Genomic DNA, 17659 nt, shown 5'->3' on the forward strand with positions numbered 1-17659 from the left:
TAAATCAACAGACACATTCATTTGTAGACGTACTCACCAAAGAACATTCATAAGCAACCTGCAAGAGTCTACAGAAGAGCTAAATTAAATATCCTACATTTACAGTCTAATTCTTCCACAGATGTATGCATTCAGAAGCTACTTGGTACAAGTCAAAAAAGTGAAACGTAGGCATACAAAAAATTGATGATCAGATTTCCAAAAAACTCCACTTATGGTGTAAAGCAAATGATAACCTTACTCCTTCCCTGTACAGGTGAGTGTTATAGCTATAGTTCTTGAGGCAAAATACAAGCACCTCGAACCGTTCAATTTTCGACACAGGACCAAATTTAAGCTCTCGCATCAAGGAAGACAGGGTCAATTAAAAACTAAAGAGCTGAACCAAGAGTAACGATAATTTATATATACCCACGTAAGCAAAACTAGATGTTGAGTACACAGGCCTTAACCATGGATGAAGCAGCCTGCAAGACCAATAATGAAGCCATAATTAACACATATCACAAAAGAATCTAGAATGCTATATTCAAATCATATGCTCAAGGAAGTAATCTCGAAAACTCCCAAGCGAATTCAGAATTGCTATGTTTTATGTAATCATATGCTTGGTTCAGGACATACATTACTCCAGAAGATGCTTTCCCCTTTCTGAACACTCGAAGAGAAATTTTCAAGAAATTCACTGACATATTTACACAGTATTAGATCATGAAAATGATAAGTATTATTGGTTCTACTTAAACCAATTGTATAGATTACATGATCGCAAAAGATTCGGTAACGATATTAACCATGCTAATGAATAGCTGATCTAACTTATTCGTCGCAAGGGGAATAAAGCAAGTGCTTCAAGCCTGGAACAGAAAGAAACAAGATTGAAAAAACAAGAGATTTTTCAAAAGAATTAACTCAGTTAACTGGAAGTTCTACCATAAATATCCTAAAATTAGAAAGAATGTACTAATTTCTTCATTTCCTTCTGTTTATTTCCTTCCCTCCATATTTATGTGTAGCTAAACACAAATTTAGCTGCAGATTTTATTATAATTTCCCATTGCAGAAACTGTAAACAGGAGAAGTGTGCAGATTATGTGTTTATTTATTGAGCCAAGAACCAACTCCAAATGATAGTGCAGTACAATGAATTACTTTGTTATATCACATAAAGATGGAGAGAAATTTGTTCAAATCAAGCACAGCTAAATAGAGTCTGTATGCATGCCAATTCTTCGAAATTTGGTATTTTCCTGACATTGAGTCTGTATGCATGCAAATTTTCTAGCAAAGGCAACTAATCATTAACTACCCCTCACTAGTTTTCCAACATATCAAGGAATCAAAATGGAATAAAACTATATGCAGTCGTGATGAACCAAATCAAAAGTTGCAGAAATCATGGTACCAATTTTAAAACATTAACTCAAGGTTGAAAATATCTCCTTCTGTATGTAGTAATAATTAATAGTAATAATAGGAAGATTAATAATAATAGCAACCAAAATGTTTAAACCAATAATCATATGTAAACAGAGGACGATCATTTTAATACTGGTTTTTCCGAACCACAAAGTAAGATAATACTGAATCGATATTAGCTCTTGAACCTATATTCATTTCTATAAAATTCTTATAATCATAAGGCAGGTCTTGTTAGTAGCCTTCTTCCAGGCATCACTTTCTCTTTTTCAGCTGCCTTTGACCAATTGACCTAGCACCTTAGAAATCAATTTCTGCAAAAATAGGTTTCACTGCTTCTGCAAATAAATCTTTGAACCGGCTCGTATTTACTCCAATGTCTGCCATGATTCCGAAAGGTGCTTGAGGGAGCTGCAAAGCCTGGAACAATTTCTATTCCCACCATTTTGCCATCCATCAGTCACAACAATCTTAGCAATATCACCAGCTTACTGCTATCCCCCATTTTGGTTCATGTCCATCTTTCATTATACATGAAGGCATCTACGTGATGATCAGCCCATTGGCATTATGTTACTATTTTCTAAGCATTATACCCATATATTGTACAAGGCAAACAATGACTTAGACATTATGAAATGAGATCTTCAGGCATATATGGGCATCCATTAGGACATAAGATCTTCAAGACTCATTTGGTGAACAAGGATATCATCATCTGCTCTGTCCATTTTGCTGAGCCTTCATTGAGTTGGTTTTTTAATCAGGAAGAAGAGGAATCCAAAGAAACAAGCATATAACCCTGATGTAACATACTATCACGTCTACATCCAAAAAAGAAAAGATCGGTGCTCTTTTGCTAAAACCATGGGACGGTGTTGCTGATGATAATGTTTAGATCTACACCCTTGTGTAGAACAGTATTGAGATCTCAGAAACTTGTGGCGTAAGGATGATACTTGAGATTTATATAGTTCCAAAAGGAGTAATAAATTTTGGTTGGAAAATGGCACCTACTGTTTTAAGTAGCATACCAAAAAGATGGTATATCACATGGTTGGTGGTGTTAAGATATCTAATATACATAGAGAACAGTGGTTAGGACCCTGAAGTTTGCAGATATTCTGCCTCGTCACCCCTACACCTTTTCTCCATTTATTTTAATATTATACTCAGTAAACAATAATCCACCAACTCTTTATGCCTCCAATACGGACTCTTCTGCTAACTTATAAAATTTTCAGTCCAGCAACCTTTCTATGACACAATGACAAAATTTGACATTCTGTCAAGGGGTTAGAAGGGTGAGTCTTTGGTTCCAGGGGCCCAAGAGAAATGGAGAAAAGGGAAGAACTAATGGAAAATCACAGGGGTCTAAAAGAAATGATGAAAAGGAAAGAAGGGAAAAACTACCATAAAATCCCAGGGCCTAAGCACAGTGTTTAAAACAAGAAAAACAAAAGCAATGTTTTAGAATATTCAAATGGTTCCAAGCCATAAATCCCTTCATACTGTCACTATATTAAAAGCTCTTCATGTTGGAATTCTTGGATGGGTGGAAACTTTGGGAACTTTTTTTTCGAATTCTCCTTAAAGAATGAACATCGGAACAAAGAAAGCAAGTTCCCTTTATAGGAGAAGCTAGCAATATATCTTTCTAAATGAAAATTCAAAAGATCTTTTGGGCATTGGCATGGCAAATAATGATTTGTTCATGATGCCGGTCTCTCACAAAGGATCCGTTAAACAAGAAAACAGAATCTGATAGCACGAGTAAATATTTTACGATGAGCTAGTTATCGATGTTAATAAAGACAACAAATTAATTCGGATATGATAATGAAGTGAGGAAAAAGGTTGTAGAATCCAGTTTGAACATTTCATTACCTGCTGTCTTGAAAAAAAAAATCAGATGATACTAAAAATTTGAAAAAAACAAGTGGAGAGCATTTCTCAATTTGACTAATGGAGCATGATATGATGAGCATGTTGATCAAGGATATAAGACAACTGGCAAGTCACAAAGACTACAGACGAGTTAGAGGCTACAATAGAGACAGAATATGTGATAATAGTTATTCTTGAGTTGAGGCGGAGACATAAAAGTTTTCCATAGCTAGTCCTATACCATGCTAATGCAAGCTCCATCATTGTACTGCTTGATAACTTCTTAGAATCTTAATGATGGCTCTTAATGACGAAAGAGTAAGCTGTATCTCAAAATAACACAAGAGTTATTATTTATGTGATGAATAATTTTCCTAGTCAAAACATCATACTCAAGAATAAATCCCAAAGCAAGACATATAGTTTCATCACTAACTGAATCACCAGCAATAGTGTGTGTTCTTAATGATGGCTTAAGGATGAAAAAGCAGTGTCAAAAAAAGCCCCACTTTTGGCCGCTTAAGCGGTTTGCAAGGCAGAAGCGGTGCCTTACCACTCCGTTTTGGTCAAAAGCGGCCAATGAAATCAGACTTGGCACTTTCTGCTTGAAAAAGTGGCAGAAAACTCATAAAACCGTTGATAAGCGCTGAAAAATGTGTAATGCTTTAAAAATAACAAATACGGGTTTACATTGTACCCAATCCGAACCTTAACCTGACCTGATTTCTTAAGTAAAACCCTCTGCTTCTCTCCTCTCCGCTTTTGTGACTCGAGACGAAAATAAACCCTGACCCTAACTCCCGCTCCAGCCGCCTCATCCCCTCCCTCCGGCTAACTCCATTACTTCCCGCCACCAAATTAGCTCTCAGATCCGCCTCCAAACCTTTCTCCAGCAATCTCCGCCTTCATCATCACCATCATGGCATCACCTTCTCTTGAGCTCCTCATTGAAGCTCATCATCACCATCTCCAGTCGAAGCTCACCATCATCATCACCGTCTCCAGTCGAAGCTCCTCCACCTCCTCCAGTTGAAGGCTTGAAGCCACTTTCTCCTCGCAATTCTCTCCTCCAACATATTTATACATATTTAAATTGGATAGCTTTCTTACTTAGCGCTTTTTGCTGCCAAAGCCCAAAAAAGTGTGAGCAATGCTTCAGCGCGTCGCTCTGCTTTCATCTTTCCACAACCTTGTGAAAGAGTAAGCTTTATATCGACAAAGCTAAAGAGTTATTACTTATTATGTGACAAAGAAATTTCCTTGTCAAGACAACATAATCAAGAATAAATCCCAAAACAAGACAGATAATTTCATCACTACCTGAATCACAGCAATAGTGTGTGCCAAATATTTTAGAAGAAAAAGATCTTAACTCCATGGTGTAACTCGGAGAAGAAAGAATATGCATAATATTAAATGATGATTACCAAGTGATACTAAAGTAGAAATTAGATAATCTAGAAAGCATGGTCAGGTAGCAGAAACAAACTGCTTATGCTTAATAAGTATTCAGAAATCAAACACGGAGGAGGCTGAAAAGACTGTTTACTGATGCAAAACAATTTTTTTTCTTTCTTTTTTTTCTTCTGTTTTTTCTTTCTTTTGGTCAAAAGTAAAGAGATAGATAGCTTACAAGAAAAACGATATCATCCTTTTACATTGAGTAGCTGTAAAGAACTGTCAAGTGCCGCAATTGGGTGCACGGGTGGACACTGGTGGACCATATGAGTACCGCCATCGATCACAAGCAGAACATTTCTCCAGCTTACTGTCATTTTCCAAGGTACAAAACTTACATGTCCATATTTTGAATTTGGATGCAGCAGATTTTGGCTTTTGAGTGCCACAAGCTTCACATATGAGTGTCAAAGGCTGTTGTGATACAACATATTCAAATTTCAAATGACTTCAGTTTCCATAAAAACATCAAATGGAGCATCAGTAAGTGATGACTATAAATCAGCAACAATATGACCATGAGTAAATGGATGTCCAAAAGACCTATCATTACTGTTGACAACAATCAGTTAACTTCAGACAAAGTAAATAATGAAGGAGCCTTCATAATAGGGTGGATACTGTGCATCGAAAGTGTACATTGTATTCCAGAATTATATCACTTGATTTCTCAAGCTGGTTTGTCAGTGGATTTTAGATTTTTCTTTCCCTGAATTTAGCTTTGGAATTCTAAAGCAAAGCTGTAGAGAATATCTAAGCCAACTTCTGATAGCAAAGTTTAGATTAAAGAACCATCAACCACCTATCATTTAGGACTTGACACATAAGACAATGTTCAAATTTAAATAAGTAGGTCTCAAAGAAGATATGGCTTATTTGACACTTTGAGATCACTTTTTAGAGATGGTGTAAATTTCCTACAGTTTCAAAACTATTCCAGAGAAATTACAGTTGTCGCTCACTTTGATTTACATTAAGTTATCATTGTTTCAAGACTAGTGTAGGACAAACAATCACTTCATCAAGATGTAGATCTGCTTAATGGTGGATTTAGTGATAAGCAAGGAGACTTTTAGGGTTTTGGTTCTGATACGACGTCAATCCCAAAGAGGGATTGTCAAGTTCTGTATATTGTAAAATAAATGGAATATAATACATAATCTTCTGATGTGTATACTAACTACTCTAATAGAAACATTACCAGTCAAGCCCGAATTATCCAGCTCGACTTGTACACTTTTGATAAGCACACAGATGGGAACAAATTGAAATATCTCCTTAAAGTCTTGTTCATAATTCTATAATTAGTCACTATATCAGGATGTTCCACTGAAAAAAACTTAAGTCCAGACAAATCATCCAAAATATTCTGATGCTAAAGTTCCACTTAAAAGAAACAACATCACAAGACACTCAGCATAAGAAACATGATGACTATAGGGGCTTGTGCTCTAAAATTCCCTGGAAATTTCAGAAAACCACTGGATTCCAAATAGGAAAACAGAACCATATCACTTGATTTCTCCAGTCATGTATCCTCTAATTACTTAACTATGTCCATATAATATTAGCCTATTAGTCATTCATTGAACTTTATTAACCAAGATATACACAAATCATTTTTAAACAAGTCATGATAGAAGTTAATGGTAAAAAGGTTTCAGGCTTCAGCAATAAATAAATTCATGCTCAAAATATTACTGAATAAAGTATGAGTTTGAGGGGGAGAAGAGATAATACCTGATTAAACAAAGTGCATAGTGCATATACTGCATTCCCAGATCACTTTATTTTCAGCATCACCTATGCTCCCACAGGAAGATGAACCACTAGATATTGATATTCCACCAGCTCTGTTACCAAGCGCGGATGTATTCACAGAACCAACAATTAAACCACTCTGATCTTTATCATCATTACAAGGACCCCTGGAAACATTACCACTTTTTGAAGATTCCCCACAACCTACTGATGTAGAATGCTCGAACTTTCCAAGTTCACTCTCTGGTGCACTGAAACTTTCGTGCCACCCAGAGCCACACCACAAATCATCTTGCATTCTCCTCTCTGCAGCCATTGCAGCAGCTTGTATTGGAGACAGTGCAGTCATAATTTCACTATCCCCGCCTAATCTTCTAGGTCCAGAAGGTAATAGGGCGCCATTACGTGCACGTTTAACCGCTGCTGCTGCTGCATTGCCGAAGAGACGACAATGGAGGCTGTCGAGTAAACCCACCCAATCGTTGTCCTCGGGCATCAAACCCCTGTCCGGTGCCAGTTATACCCTTTGATACCAATTCCTCACATTCCTGCACTGACATGTTTGAGACAATGAATAACACAAAATTCCTGGAAAGATGAATTACAAAAAGAAAATGTAATGAAAAATCCCAATGTAGCTGTTAGACTGAAGCTATTCAATTGGAATGTGGCTCAGCATAAATATAAAAATTATGAATAGTTCTCCAGATCCTCATGTAAAAACTCAGCTTTACATTTATGCCATAATTATAAAATGTGATATTAGTATGATGCGAAACAATGTGATGCAGGTATGAAGATTAACAACAGCAATGCTTCGCCAAATCAGCGATCGATCTAGGCAGGGAGCTCAAGAATAAAGTGTAGCTTTCGATGGGTTTTAAGCAAAAATTGCAATGTACTAAGTTCAAATCTTTTGCAAATGATCCAGAAAATAAATGTAATGATTCGTTCTCTCAATACAGTTCAAAGTGTAATATTTGGATAAGTAAAAGTACTTAGCAACAGATTCGCTCGCTCACTTAATCAAGCTAATACAGCGCAATCAATTGATAATAAAATTGAGAATAACACGTACGCAACAGTAGTTCCGAAAATACAGGGTCGAAAGAAAACAAAACCTGCGTCGGTCTGAACAGACTCGACGTGAGAGACCTTTGGAGGCGGATCGACGACGGCGAACTGGATGCGGACGTGTGTGACAAACTGAGCGACGACGATGCTGTAAAGGCGGAAAACGGCGATACGAACAGATCTGTCTCTGCCGGCTGGGGCTGTCCGTCGAAAGGATAGCAGGGAGGAGGAGCTGAGTTTGTGGGACTGCTCAATTAGGAGGAGAGCAGGAGGGGTTGAATGGATCTGTGGATGGGGAAAACAGATCAGGGCGGTGACTGGAGTAGGAAGGGATTCTGGGCGTTGGCTATTGGTTGCTGGCGCAAAAAAACAAGGAAGGGAAACAGGGGAGAGATCGGGATGGTCTGTGGTGGAGGAGGGGATGGCCGGCGACGACCGGTGGTTTGGTGGCTTGCAGCGAAGTGAGAAAGAAAGATTTGGCGGACTGTTTGACGTGGGGAGATCAGAGGAGAGTTGGCGGCTGAATAAGGGGAACAGGGGGGGCGGAGCTTGTGGATGAGGGTGACGTTAGATTGCCTGAAAGGTGGTTGCTTCTGGAGAAGGAACATGGAATGATGGGGTTGTAAATAATTGGATTAATTGGGTCTGGAAGAAAAGGTTATGTGATGTTGAAGTAGGACGGTGGAGTTGGGGTATTGGGTGTTGACGTGAGCAGGCGCGTTTGCGGTCGGCGGAGGGAATAGGACAAGGGAGGGAAGAAGACGAAGTTGGTGGGCTGATTGGTTTAATTGTGAAGAGGAGGAGTTCTGTTGTGTGTTGCGTGGAGAAGATGAAGACTGCAGTTGTCAGCTTTGAAAAGAAACAAAGACAGAAAATACGTATTAACCTAGGGTTTCACACCATAATTAGGCTAACACGAATTTTTTTATTCATCTTCAATGCTTCTTCAATCTGATTTCAAGAGAGTTAAATAAGAAAAGTACAGATTTGGAAAATCCTCTAAATCCCTCAAATCTCTCTCATAACCAAAATACAACCACTTAACTAATTAGCTGCCAAATGAAATTCGAAATTCAAAATTTTGAAATTCAAAAATTCAAATTTCAAACTAATTTATTACAATTGAAATCAAAACCATAGTGCTGCAACCTGGCGTCTCCTTCGCTGATAAACTCGGCGAAAATCCCGTGTATGTGTCCGGATGTCCCCATCATTCTCCCCGGGTGGGAGAGAACTCGACCCCGTCGAGTGTAAATCAGAACGACTGTCATACTGCTCAAGAAGATCTGGATCCAGCCTCTGCAAGTCATCCCTATCGAGCCAAGTGTCATCTGACTCAGGTCGTCCTTTCCAACGTACCAAATACCTGCGGATACCACCATTGCTAGTAGAAACAATGTTATCATCAATAATAGTATCAATGTCGTGTGCTGTATATGTGGGTGATATCTGGGGAAGTGGAGGTAAAGGGGAGCTCTCAGAAATAGGCTCAGGGGTAGGCTCATCAACCAGTGGGTTGTCAGGGTTAAAATGTGGGCCTTTGTACTCTACTAAATCCTCAATATTAAAAGTCGAACCAATATTAAAACCTTCGGGAAGGTCGAGAACATAAGCATTATCATTAATTTTCTTGAGAATTTTAAAAGGTCCTGCACTTCGCGCATGCAACTTTTTAACAGTTCCCGGAGGAAACCGTTCCGGACGTATCCGAACCATCACGTAATCACCAACATTAAATTCTTTAAACTTTCTTCTTAGATCTGCTCGCATTTTATAGTTAGCATTGCTGTCATTGATCTTCTTACTGATGTCTTTATGCAAGTCATGAATGCGAGATGCAAATGCAGATGCTGACTCAGATACTCTATGATGTGCAGACACGGGGATAAGATCTATAGGCTGTCTAGGTTTGTAACCATACACGACTTCAGCTGGACTGACACCTGTAGACCTATTAACAGAGTTATTATAAGCAAATTCAGCAGTAGGCAAATGTTGATCCCAACTCCTAAGATTCTCACCAACTAGCGATCTCAAAAGGTTACCTAAGCTCCGATTGACTACCTCAGTTTGACCGTCAGTCTGGGGATGAAAGGCCGTAGAGAATTGAAGTTTAGTTCCCATTTTGTGCCAAAGGGTTTTCCAGAAATAACTTGTAAATTTAACATCCCTATCTGACACGATTGTTTTCGGAAGCCCGTGCAGTTTAACAACTTCGTTGAAGTATAGCTTGGCCACATGAGAAGCGTCGGAAGTTTTGAAACATGGTATGAAGTGGGCCATTTTGGAGAAGCGGTCCACAACAACAAAGATAGAATCGTGTTTTCTAATCGTTTTCGGGAGTCCTAACACGAAATCCATACTAACATCCTGCCATGGACAATTTGGCACAGGGAGAGGAGTGTACAAACCAGTGTTCTGTTTACGTTGTTTTGCCAATTGGCAGATGTGACATCTACTCACTAGTCTAACAACGTCTCGTTTCATACTTGGCCAATAGAAGCGACTTTCCACTGCCTCGACAGTCTTGTTATTTCCAAAATGTCCTGCAAGGCCTCCAGCGTGTAGTTCCCAAATTAAGAATTCTCTCAGGGAGGTGTCAGGAATACACAACTTGCGAAAATGGAAGAGATATCCATCCTTCAGGAGAAAGCCATCAATTTCACGGATCACTCCATCATTTAGCAAAGTATGAACTTCGCCAAAATCAGGGCACGATTCATATTGGTCTTTGACTTTCTCAAAACCGATAACTTCCGCACTCATAGTGGAGAGGAGGTGCATGCGACGACTGAGTGCGTCGGCGGCTTTATTTTCTACTCCCGCTTTATGTTTGATCGTGTAGGTATAATCCTGGAGGAACTCAACCCATCGACCATGTCTAGCGTTCAACTTCTTTTGGGAGTGAATATATCGAAGAGCTTCGTGGTCAGAATATATGACGAATTCTTGTGGGAGCAGATAGTGACGCCAGTGTCGAAGAGATTGTATTACCGCATAGAACTCTTTATCATAGGTGGAATAACGTTACCTCGTATCATTCAGCTTCTCACTAAAGTAAGCAACGGGATGCCCTTCTTGAGATAGGACTCCACCTATACCAATACCAGAGGCGTCACACGCAATTTCGAAGACTTTAGAAAAATCGGGCAGGCGCATAACAGGAGCCTGCGACATCCTTTGCGCTTGATCTCTTCGAATGCCTTGGTAGCAGCTTTTGACCACTCGAACTCACCTTTCTTCAAGCAATCGGTAATAGGGGCCATGATGGTACTGAAGCCCTTGATAAACCGACGATAAAAAGTAGCGAGTCCGTGAAAGCTTCGAACGTCTCTAATGTTCTTGGGTTCGGGCCATTCTTCAATAGCTCTAATCTTTTCAGGGTCAGCGGATATCCCTTCAGACGAGACCACGAATCCTAGAAAAATGACTTGTTGTGTAAGAAAAGTGCACTTCTTAGGATTGGCATAAAGTTGCTCTTTTCTCAACGCGGCACAGACTTGACGCAGATGGTCCACGTGTTGCTCGCGAGAATTACTGTAAATAAGAATATCGTCAAAGTACACCACCAAGAATTTTCCTGTGAAGGGGCGGAGTACTTGAGTCATCACTCTCATAAAAGTGCTCGGAGCGTTAGTCAAGCCAAAGGGCATGACCATCCACTCATACAATCCATCTTTCGTCTTGAAAGCGGTCTTCCATTCGTCACCAGAACGGATGCGAATCTGATGGTAGCCACTCTTAAGATCAATCTTAGAGAAGATGGTGGCTCCAGACATTAAGTCAAGCATGTCATCCAACCGGGGAATGGGGAAACGATATTTCACCGTGATCTTGTTGATTGCACGGCTATCCACACACATACGCCATGTACCATCCTTCTTGGGCGTTAATAATGCGGGAACCGCACAAGGGCTCATGCTTTCTTTCACAAAGCCTTTCTTCAGCAGCTCATCAACTTGCCTCTTTAACTCTGCATGCTCATTGGGGTTCATTCGATAGTGAGGCAAATTGGGAAGGGTTGCTCCCGGGACTAAATCAATTGCGTGTTGAATATCACGCATCGGGGGTAACTGGTCCAGGAGGTCCTCAGGGAAGACGTCAGAGAACTCTTCCAACACAGGAGCGACTTCTGGGGGAGCTATATTAGCAATATCCTTAGGAGCTTCTCTAGCAGCGAGGGCGAAAATGGGAGCTCCATTGGACAGTTCACGATCAATCTCTTTAGCTCCAATTAGATTAACGCCTTGGGAAAACTTGTTTGGATCGGGCTTCTTGTCATTACCTTTCGGTTGAACCGGAAGGATCTTGACCTTCTTCCCGTCATGCTCGAATAATAGCATATTGGATCGCCCGAAGATATGAACGTCGTTATCAAATAGCCAGGGTCTTCCAAGAATAACTTGACCCACATCCATTTTCAGAACATCACACCAAACATTATCCTTATAAATGGAAAATTGGAGAGGGACTAAACATCTCTCTTGGACATTGAGTGTGGTGTCGTTAATCCATGATACTTTATATGGATTAGGATGGGGTACAACTTTAAGACCAATCTTAGCAATTACTGCTGAGGAGACCGCGTTAATGCAGCTTCCACTGTCCACGATCACTTTACAATTTTTATCACCAATCTTTGTGAACGTATGGAAAATGGAGGTACGTCTCCAATCATCAACAACCTTGGATTGAGAGGTGGCGCATCTGACGACTGATACAGTAGGAGTTTCGATTTGCCTAAGACAACCTAAGACAGTATCATCTACCTCATCCTCGAAATCATCGGTATCATCATCAACTTGATGGATAAACTCGTCGCTATCAAGCTCAGGTTCAAATTCGTATTGTCCATCGATTATAGCAACCTTGTGACGGGTCGGACAGTTCGCAGAAACATGTCCATACCCTTGGCATTTGTAGCACTTGACATGAGCGCCAATCTTAGAGAAATCTCTCTCCGGTTCCTTGCCTTTGGAATCGACTTTAGACTGGGAAGAACTGGGATTAGATCGACTCGGAGGATGACTAGAAGTAGTGGCACGGGAAGGTTGAGAAGAATGATTTCTATAATCCTGACTCCTATAAGACTGATGGGATTTTGATTCGTCTAGATCCTGAACTAACGCATAAGCTTTTTCAAGGGTGTCTACTCCCCGAGCAAAGAGTTCGGTTTGTAGATCATTTCTCAATCCAGCTCTAAACTTCGACAAGACTTTCATTGGCGCCTCTTGTTCAATAGTGTTGCATCGAGTGAACAGTTCGTCAAATTGTGCAACGTAATCTTTTGCGGATTTGGTGCCTTGAGTGAGACGATGCCACTTATCTAGCAATCGATGATAAAATGATGGCGGAAGGTATTTCTGCTTAAGTTCGTTGGTCATTTCTCGCCAAGTTGTAACCGGTAACTCACATCTAATGTGCCTCAACGTTTCGAGGTTGGTCCAATATTGGCAGGCAGGTCCGGTAAGTTTCATAGCGGCGAATTTGACCTTTCGGGGTTCCGTCAGGGCATACCAATCAAAATAACGATCCATGCTCTTCAGCCAGTCCAAGAAAGCTTGTGGGTCGAGCTTGCCGTCAAAGGTAGGGGCGTTGATCTTAATACTCCTCAGGTACTGCGCGTCCGGATCATGTACTGGTTGATGTGGGGGCCGCTTTCCATAGCCTTGACCTTGCAGCGGCGGGGCGATATGTTGATAACCTTGATCTGGCGGCGGTGGAGTTGCAACACGAGCTTCTTCGAGCCTAGCAAAATTTTCGTTGGTTTCATTTCGGAGATTCGTTAAACCCTGGACTACGGCACCTAATTGTCCTGCTAGTTCATCGAGTTTCTTATAGAGTTCGGGATCATTACTACCTGACATACTGGACTCACTAGTCGACTCACTTGACTCTCCTAAACGATAGGGTAGACCGGTACGAGTGGGCATGCACTAACAAATAAATGCGATGAAATGAGTGGGTGTACAAAAAATAAATGAGATGACTAATTTTTTTTTTTAAATAATAAAGACTCAACAAATTTCCTAACCTAGAACCAGGTTCTCTGATACCAAAATGATGCGAAACAATGTGATGCAGGTATGAAGATTAACAACAGCAATGCTTCGCCAAATCAGCGATCGATCTAGGCAGGGAGCTCAAGAATAAAGTGTAGCTTTCGATGGGTTTTAAGCAAAAATTGCAATGTACTAAGTTCAAATCTTTTGCAAATGATCCAGAAAATAAATGTAATGATTCGTTCTCTCAATACAGTTCAAAGTGTAATATTTGGATAAGTAAAAATACTTAGCAACAGATTCGCTCGCTCACTTAACAGATCTGTCTCTGCCAGCTGGGGCTGTCCGTCGAAAGGATAGCAGGGAGGAGGAGCTGAGTTTGTGGGACTGCTCAATTAGGAGGAGAGCAGGAGGGGTTGAATGGATCTGTGGATGGGGAAAACAGATCAGGGCGGTGACTGGAGTAGGAAGGGATTCTGGGCGTTGGCTATTGGTTGCTGGCGCAAAAAAACAAGGAAGGGAAACAGGGGAGAGATCGGGATGGTCTGTGGTGGAGGAGGGGATGGCCGGCGACGACCGGTGGTTTGGTGGCTTGCAGCGAAGTGAGAAAGAAAGATTTGGCGGACTGTTTGACGTGGGGAGATCAGAGGAGAGTTGGCGGCTGAATAAGGGGAACAGGGGGGGCGGAGCTTGTGGATGAGGGTGACGTTAGATTGCCTGAAAGGTGGTTGCTTCTGGAGAAGGAACAGGGAATGATGGGGTTGTAAATAATTAGATTAATTGGGTCTGGAAGAAAAGGTTATGTGATGTTGAAGTAGGACGGTGGAGTTGGGGTATTGGGTGTTGACGTGAGCAGGCGCGTTTGCGGTCGGCGGAGGGAATAGGACAAGGGAGGGAAGAAGACGAAGTTGGTGGGCTGATTGGTTTAATTGTGAAGAGGAGGAGTTCTGTTGTGTGTTGCGTGGAGAAGATGAAGACTGCAGTTGTCAGCTTTGAAAAGAAACAAAGACAGAAAATACGTATTAACCTAGGGTTTCACACCATAATTAGGCTAACACGAATTTTTTTATTCATCTTCAATGCTTCTTCAATCTGATTTCAAGAGAGTTAAATAAGAAAAGTACAGATTTGGAAAATCCTCTAAATCCCTCAAATCTCTCTCATAACCAAAATACAACCACTTAACTAATTAGCTGCCAAATGAAATTCGAAATTCAAAATTTTGTAATTCAAAAATTCAAATTTCAAACTAATTTATTACAATTGAAATCAAAACCATAGTGCTGCAACCTGGCGTCTCCTTCGCTGATAAACTCGGCGAAAATCCCGTGTATGTGTCCGGATGTCCCCATCATAGTATCTGGTACTTGTTGACATGAAATTCATGTGAAGTACTTGTACATTATAACACAATACACAACTTCTTACAGCTAAAAAATTTTGCAACTGTAACTATCTATGTGAAATTTATTCGAGAATAGTTTGAAGTACTGTCATGAAAAGTGTGTTTTACATGATAATGTATCTTGACAACCATTAGCGGATACTTATCTCTGAAGAATAAAAAAATCCAGGAGTGCACTAAAATCCCATCAAACTACAGTCCATGATAAATTGAAACTAACAAGCGTAAGAAGATTTTGATGGATAAAAATTTTTAGCCATTTGTAATAAAGCAAAAACTCGGGGAGACACCAACGTTATTTCATCCCAGAGCTGGTAGAATTCAATCATTAAGAATCAAACGCATCATTATGAATGTATTTCATTATTAAAACATGTAAGCCGGTAAAGTCAGTGATACAGGATAACTTACATTTGTTGGTCAGAGTTGCAAGAATCATTAGTAATTAGTATATAATGTACTTTTGCGCAATTAATTCCATAAACATGTCAATGGAAATCATGTTTTATTTCATTTAGTATTGAAGAAGTTCAAAAAACTAAAACATGGAATGATGAGAAAAGGATAAGTAATTCTTCTTATAAAAACAAACATTAACCATGTCCAAGTAGAAAACATTAGGACATCCCACTTGGATGTCATTATTCGATTAAGCATAAAAACATCTCCATTATCCTCTTTCCTTGCTTTATAATACGTATACAATTACTCAAACCATATTCTTCTTCACCAAATATATTTATAGGAAACAATTAAGTTGTGATTTAATGGTTAACTATATATTAAACATGAGTAGTGACAATCGAACCATATAGACTATTAGCAGTGATAACTACACTACGTGTATACACTACAAGAGAGAAAAATGTGGAGTCCATTCTCTTCAATATTTTTTCTAAATTGATGACTCGTCAAGGGAGCTCACACTTCCCTTTATCAAGGGAGCTCACACTTCCCTTTATCGTAGTGCATATGTAGTGTAGGAGAGAGTACTGTGCTATCGTTACTCATTAAAAACAAAAGAAAGAAAGTAAAGGGCACAAAACCACTCGGAGTTCATCCCAGAGCTTGTAAAACTGAGCATTATGAGGTCCATGCTGAATATGACACAATTCATGAAGCATCGTATCAAGGACTTGTTCAAATGGGAAGAAATCCCAATCCCTCTTCGGCCTCCGCAGCCTAAGCTTAACCTCGACTCCACCTCCCACATTCAACCCTAAAAGCGCCGGATTGGACGGACTACAAACAAAATACCAAACAAAATCAAGGTTAGACAAAGAAATAACAAACGAGAAGAAGAACAAAATTAGGGTTTTTAGGGCTAGGGTTTCTGACCAGAACTCTGAGAGAAGCTTGACCCTCCATTCCCGCCGCCGCATAATGGGCTGCACCTGCTTGGCGATCCGATCGAGGATGAGGCCGGGCTTCTTTAGGGCTTTGATCTCCCAAACCTTGTGCAGGTCTTGGAGATTCATCGCAAACGCTAACCCTAGAACGATAAAGATCAGATTTTTTTGAAAGAATTAAGAGCGGAAGAAAAGGGATCGGTGCTTTTTCCCCTGCTCTCCCCGCGGCTGAGAGGAGAGAGGCGAAAAGGGGCAAATGTTTTGAAATTAAACGCGATGAAGCCTTTTGTAGGCGTCGTCTGTAAACTTGCGGGTAATGGGCGGCAGATATCGGGTCGGTTTCGGTTGAATCCTGCCCAACTTGACCCGTTAATCTACGCGTTCTGTTCCCCGGTTGGTTTGTAATAGGATTCCTATTTTAAGATTCATCTCCTTTGGTAAACCAGAAAAATAATAAGTTTCCTATACAACCACATTTGTATTTCTTCACTCAAAATGTCATCAGTCTTCTTGTTGAAAAAAAAAAATTGTTTCGATTAATACATGAAAGGTAAACAAATTTTATGAAACTCCTTCAACTATGAAAATGTCTCAGAAAACTCACCTTAACACCTATTAGTAAATAATTTTATGGAGCCTAAAAAATTCATGATTACATGATTATAACCCACAATTTTTTTTACAATTTTTGGTTATTTCGACTCAATAACAATTAGTTTTGTGAAGACCAACATTCATGACTTCCAAAACTAAAACCCATAATTCTTGATCATTTTTATGCATTTTGACCCCTTGATAAATAAATTTCCGGAGTCCAAAATTCATGAGATATAACATATAATTTTTTGTGATTTTTAGTCATTTTTATGACTGGCAAATAATTTCTCAAATGTCAGATATCACGATAGATATTAAAATTCAGATGTTAGTGCCTTTTAATAACACAGGTTCTTTTGGACCCAAATTGAGAGATTGAGTTAGGGCCTGTTTGGTTGCCACTTTTTTTGGGTTGTAATCAAATTTTCTATTTAATTTGTTAAAATAAGCGTGATACTGTAACCGAGATGGTGCTATTGTAGCTGAGTTGGCAAACCCTCAACAATTCTCAGCAAAAAGTAAGAAATTGGGCTCGCCATTATTGTGGCTGTCAGCACAACTGGACCACTCAATTCCGCAGTATTGTATGTAGCCACTGTCCAGATTTTTAAAAAATTAACAAAGTAGACCCTTACTCATATTTAGATCAATACAAAGTTGAGATCACCAGCCTTCTGTTAGACCCTAGAGGGGGGGTGATTAGGGTC

General features: G+C 39.9%; 1 protein-coding gene across 1 annotated transcript; it reads right to left on the reverse strand.

Moving 5' to 3' along the window:
* Positions 4787–16600, reverse strand: LOC109840482 (DNA-dependent metalloprotease WSS1-like). The gene is given in 5 exon segments (XM_020409151.1): positions 4787–5178; positions 6505–6962; positions 6964–7073; positions 16053–16248; positions 16345–16600. Coding segments are annotated over 4 exon segments (900 nt in total). The 5' UTR covers positions 16485–16600; the 3' UTR covers positions 4787–5178; positions 6505–6508.

This window comes from Asparagus officinalis, chromosome 5, assembly GCF_001876935.1.
Source record: "Asparagus officinalis chromosome 5, Aspof.V1, whole genome shotgun sequence".
NCBI classification, from domain to species: domain Eukaryota; kingdom Viridiplantae; phylum Streptophyta; class Magnoliopsida; order Asparagales; family Asparagaceae; genus Asparagus; species Asparagus officinalis.